The 4166-nt window shown below is 58.1% G+C and overlaps 1 protein-coding gene across 1 annotated transcript in view; it reads left to right on the top strand.

Annotated features, from left to right (window-relative positions):
- Nucleotides 1–2: 2 nt before the first annotated feature.
- The window catches only part of WNT6 (Wnt family member 6), a gene marked incomplete at its 5' end in the record, with an annotated part of 13835 nt that continues 9671 nt past the window's right edge, over nt 3–4166 (top strand). The window contains one exon of the mRNA XM_007935749.1: nt 3–70. Within this exon, the coding sequence (XP_007933940.1) occupies nt 3–70 (68 nt within the window). The remainder of the gene's footprint in view (nt 71–4166) is intronic.

Below are 4166 nucleotides of genomic sequence, written 5' to 3'. Positions count from 1 at the left end.
CTGCGCCCTCCCGCCTCGGGCTGCTGCTGCTGCTGCTCCTGTGCCCCGCACACGTCGGAGGACTGTGGTGGTGAGTGCTCGCGGGGCTGTGCAGGGGCTCGAGGGCTGGACACCGGCGCTGGGTGGGGGTTCCGTGCGGAGCCGGGCTGCTGCAGGCTCTACCTGCGCGCGGGGCCAGGCGCGGGGCCAGGCGCGTGCCGCTCCCCTCCCGGCGTCTGCCAAAGGCGCTCCTGAACTACCACTTGGATTCTCCCAACCCCAGGGCAGAGCCAGCGAGCATTCGATTGTGCCCCCTGCCCCTGCCTGTTACGCGCTCAATCCAGGTGGGAGAGAACAGGGAGCCCTCGGAAACTCTACAGTCAGAGAGGAGAAGAAAGAAGTGTGTGATGAGAGCCCTAGAATCAGGGGAGGGGACTGGACTTGAGGAAAGAGAGGCACAAGGTGAGAAGATGCTAGGCTGGAGGGACAAACTGCCGCCCCCTCCCCAACCCACCAGCTTCTCTCCCAGCTCCTTCGAAGCTGGCGCTGGTGACAGGAAAGGGAATGCAAAGGGGAAACTGAGTCAGGCCTCTGGCTTTACCTGCTCCTCACCGAGCAAAGCAGAGGAGAAATGCCAGGAAAGAGACCCAGGCCCCAGACCCCAGGCCCTTTCAGACTTGGGGGCCAAGGACTAAAAGTGTGCAGCCCGGGAGGTACCAGACCTGGGAGGGGTCTGATAGAAAGGAGGGAGGCTTGGCCAGCTGAGGGACTGGGGCGTCTTCTCAGAGCCATTCTGTGGACCTGGCCCTAGTCCTCCGGAGCAGACACACGCCTAGGCAGCAGAGGTTGCGGGAGCACTAAGCCTTAGGGGCGGGAACGTGGAAGCCGCGCTGAAACCGCTCAAAGACCGGATCCCAAAGATTTACTCCCCACCCCACCCCCGCTGCGTGTCTCCAGAGCCTCAGAGACCCGCCCGGAATAGCTCAGAGTTTGGAAAGGAGGTACTAGGACAATAGAGCGAATGGATCAGCCAATCCTAAGAAGGCAGGGTCTTGTCTTTTTGCATATCACGACGTCATTGGCTGAATTCTGTACCCTGTACTCCTCCGCCCCCGGATTTGGAAGGCGGGTGGGACAGACAGACCCCTGTCCTCTGGGGAGATAGCGAGCAGGATGCCCACACAGGGAGCTGATGGCCGCGGTCCCTCTTTCGAGATGCAGGGGAGACGCCCCTCGGGGGTGCCAGCGAGAGGGGAAATCGCGGACGCCCCGGGTGTCGGCTAGGGACCATACACCCTTTAATCTTGGTTTAGCATAATGCAGTTACAGCTTTGAAACCATAAGGTCCGAGAGGTAACCTTGGGCAATGTCTTAACTGTAAAGTTGGGATACCAGGCTCCCTACCTAGCAGACGCGCTTGGACAATTAAGTGGGATGACGTACAATGACCTGACATTAGGAGGTACTCAAAAGTCCTTCTCTGATGCTCCTGATCAGGATCCCCCCCCCCCAGGTGAAAAGGGGAATTAATTAAAGTGTGAAACCCAAGGTCCCAAGTAAAACTTTCTCAAGGGCTCTCCGGACACCTCTCCTGTCTCTGCCCTTTCTTTTGGTAGCTCCTTGGTTTCCATGTGTTTAAATTGTTCCCGTCCATCCAGCTCAAACACCACTTCCTCTAGGAAGCTCTCTCCTCCCTCAAGGCCTGCCTTCTCTGTGCTCCCATTGCGTTCTGTGCGCCAGGCAACGATGCCAATTACTGTAGCTTACTGATGAACCATCTTCCCTTGGGTCTTTCCTCCCTACTCAGTTTGAGCATCTGGAAGTAAGAAGCTTTGTCTTTAGAGCCCCAAGACACCCCCCGCCCCAGACAGAGTAGGTGCTGGGGGTAGATTTGTTGAATGTTGCTTAGTTGGTTGGCTCTCCTTTCTGGGGTTTGTACTCATGGGGGTTCCTTAGTCCAGGAAGGGCTGCTGGGTGGGAGCCAAGCAGTGGGAGAGAAGCCTGGTCTTGAGAAATGACCCTGAAGCTAGGAAACAGGGAGTGGGGGAGGAGGTGAGGAGGGCAGGTGTGGGAGAACACAGGGGCCTTCATGGCCACAGCTGCGGGGGGGCGGGGGGAGAGCCGGGTGAAGAGTGAGGGCCTGGGGTGATAAGGTGTCCACCCTCAGAGAAGCTACCTCTCCCGCCCACCCGGCCCCCCTCACTCTCTCTGTGTCTTCATTCCTTTGGTCCGAGGAGACCAGACTCCCTTTCAGGGTCTGTGACTCTGCTCACACTCTTGTCTTCACCCCACCCCACTTTGGCCCTCCTACCACTGCTCCTTCCCCATCCTCACTTCAGCGAGGAGCTTTCAAGCCTGGGGCCTGCAGGCTATTTCCTGATGTCTAGGACCTGCTTGCTGGCCCCTTCTCCCTGCTTCTCAGGAATGCTGGCCAGGCTGGAGCTCCATGATGGCCAGGAAAATAGGTGCACCTGCAACAGCCTAGTACAGCCCACTCTGAAATTCTAGCAATAGACAGGCTGGGACCAGAGAGGATCCCAGGACCTCCTGTAGGAGAGGAGACTCCTGGAGGGGGGTGGTCAGGCACTAGAATCAGCTCAGGGACCTAGATCCGGGTTCCAGAGAAGTTTCCTCTCACCTTCTTTCCTCCTCCCCCTCTTTCCCCAAATACCTGCTTTCTAAACTCTGCCTCAGGGCCTCTCTGTCTGTCTCCCTCCCATCTGTAACCGTATCTTTGTGAATCACAGATTCTAGGACATTGGCCAGGCCTTCTTGAGGTCAGTTTGTCCAGCTTACTGCCTCCAGGCCATCAGGCCTATCCTCTGGCCCTGACAGAGCCCCACTGAAGTGTGAGGAGGAGAGGGAGAGGCTGTGACTTCCTGGTCACTAGCTCCCACCCCTTCCACCTTGTTCCCTGCCCCCCCCAGTCCCCCCTAAGAAATTCTTCTCAATGTCTGTCCCATCTTTATTTATACCTTCAATCAGTGGATGTAGAAAATAGCTCACTCTCCCAGAATAGCTAACTCAATCTCTCTTCCTCTCTCTTCTTTCTGTTTTATATATTCTGTGAAAGAAACTAACCTTTCCCCTTGCTCCACTAGGAAAAACACAACCCAATCTCACCCTCACTCCCTTCCCCCCTCCCATCTTGCATTTGCCACCCCCCCCCCACTTCACTTATGGAGAAGAAACAGGAGCAGAAGCCCAGGACAGCCTCCTCTCTGGCTCCATGGGGTGGGAGGGAGAGAGGGAGGGAGAGAGGGAAAGGACTCAGGCTTCCTCCAGACACCAAGGTTTTCCAGCTGCCGCCCCACTCCAGTCTGGGCTTGGCCACCCTTTCCTATCTTGTCTTTCTCTGGGGCCCCTGGCAATCTGTGGGCAGTCCTGTTGCTGGGCCCTGCTGAGTTCAGGGTGGAGTGGGGTGGGGTGGGGGGGGGGGGGGGGTGGCCATCCATTCCCCCCTCCAGGCCTCCCGCCTTGGCAGCTTCCCCTAGAGGGAGACAATGGGGCTGTGAGCAGAAAAGGGCAGGGGCAAAGGAGGCTGGCGCAATCCGGCCCAGAGCGTGCCCTGAGCCCACCCGAGTCCTGGCACTGTGTCATTTCCTGGGGGGTGCGGCACCCTCCTGCCCCATTCTCATCGGAAATCAGGAGTTGGGTGGAGGAGGGGAGGCAGTAGGAGGCTTGATCATCAGGGCCCACCGAGGGGGATTCCAGAATATGCACTTTGATGGGGAAATGAAGCTGCGAGGGGATGAGGCAAGGGTGGGGCGGGCATCTGGCTGTGGTCAGGCTGGCAGTGGGCGTGCCTGGCCAGCCCTGGCCAGCCCTCAACTGAAGGAGAGCAGGAGGTACCAGGGGAAGTGAAATCTGTCCTCTGGCAACTGAGGAGAGCGCCCTCTAGCTGTGGCTGTGCCTGGCTTCCTGCTAAGGGCTGAGCCAGACCTTGGGTGCCTCCCCTGGCTGGCCGAAGGGAGGAGATGAGGGACAGAAATGTGGCTGGAGGGCTCCTCTCCCCTTCTCCACCTGGCCTCTTTGGCTGCTTCCTTCAACTCTGAGCCCTCAGTTTAATCCAGAAATTAGACCTAGAAGGGCCTTCGAGATCATCTGGTCCAATTTTCTCACTTTACGGTGAGGGCACCAAGGCCCAGGGACAGGAGGTGACTTGTCCAAGGCCACCCAGAATGCTG

The sequence above is a fragment of the Orycteropus afer genome, unplaced genomic scaffold (assembly GCF_000298275.1).
Source record: "Orycteropus afer afer isolate SDZICR_OR568_19922 unplaced genomic scaffold, OryAfe1.0 scaffold00002, whole genome shotgun sequence".
In the NCBI taxonomy this organism is placed as follows: Eukaryota; Metazoa; Chordata; class Mammalia; order Tubulidentata; family Orycteropodidae; genus Orycteropus; species Orycteropus afer.
This window is presented reverse-complemented; position numbering and strand designations above follow the sequence as displayed.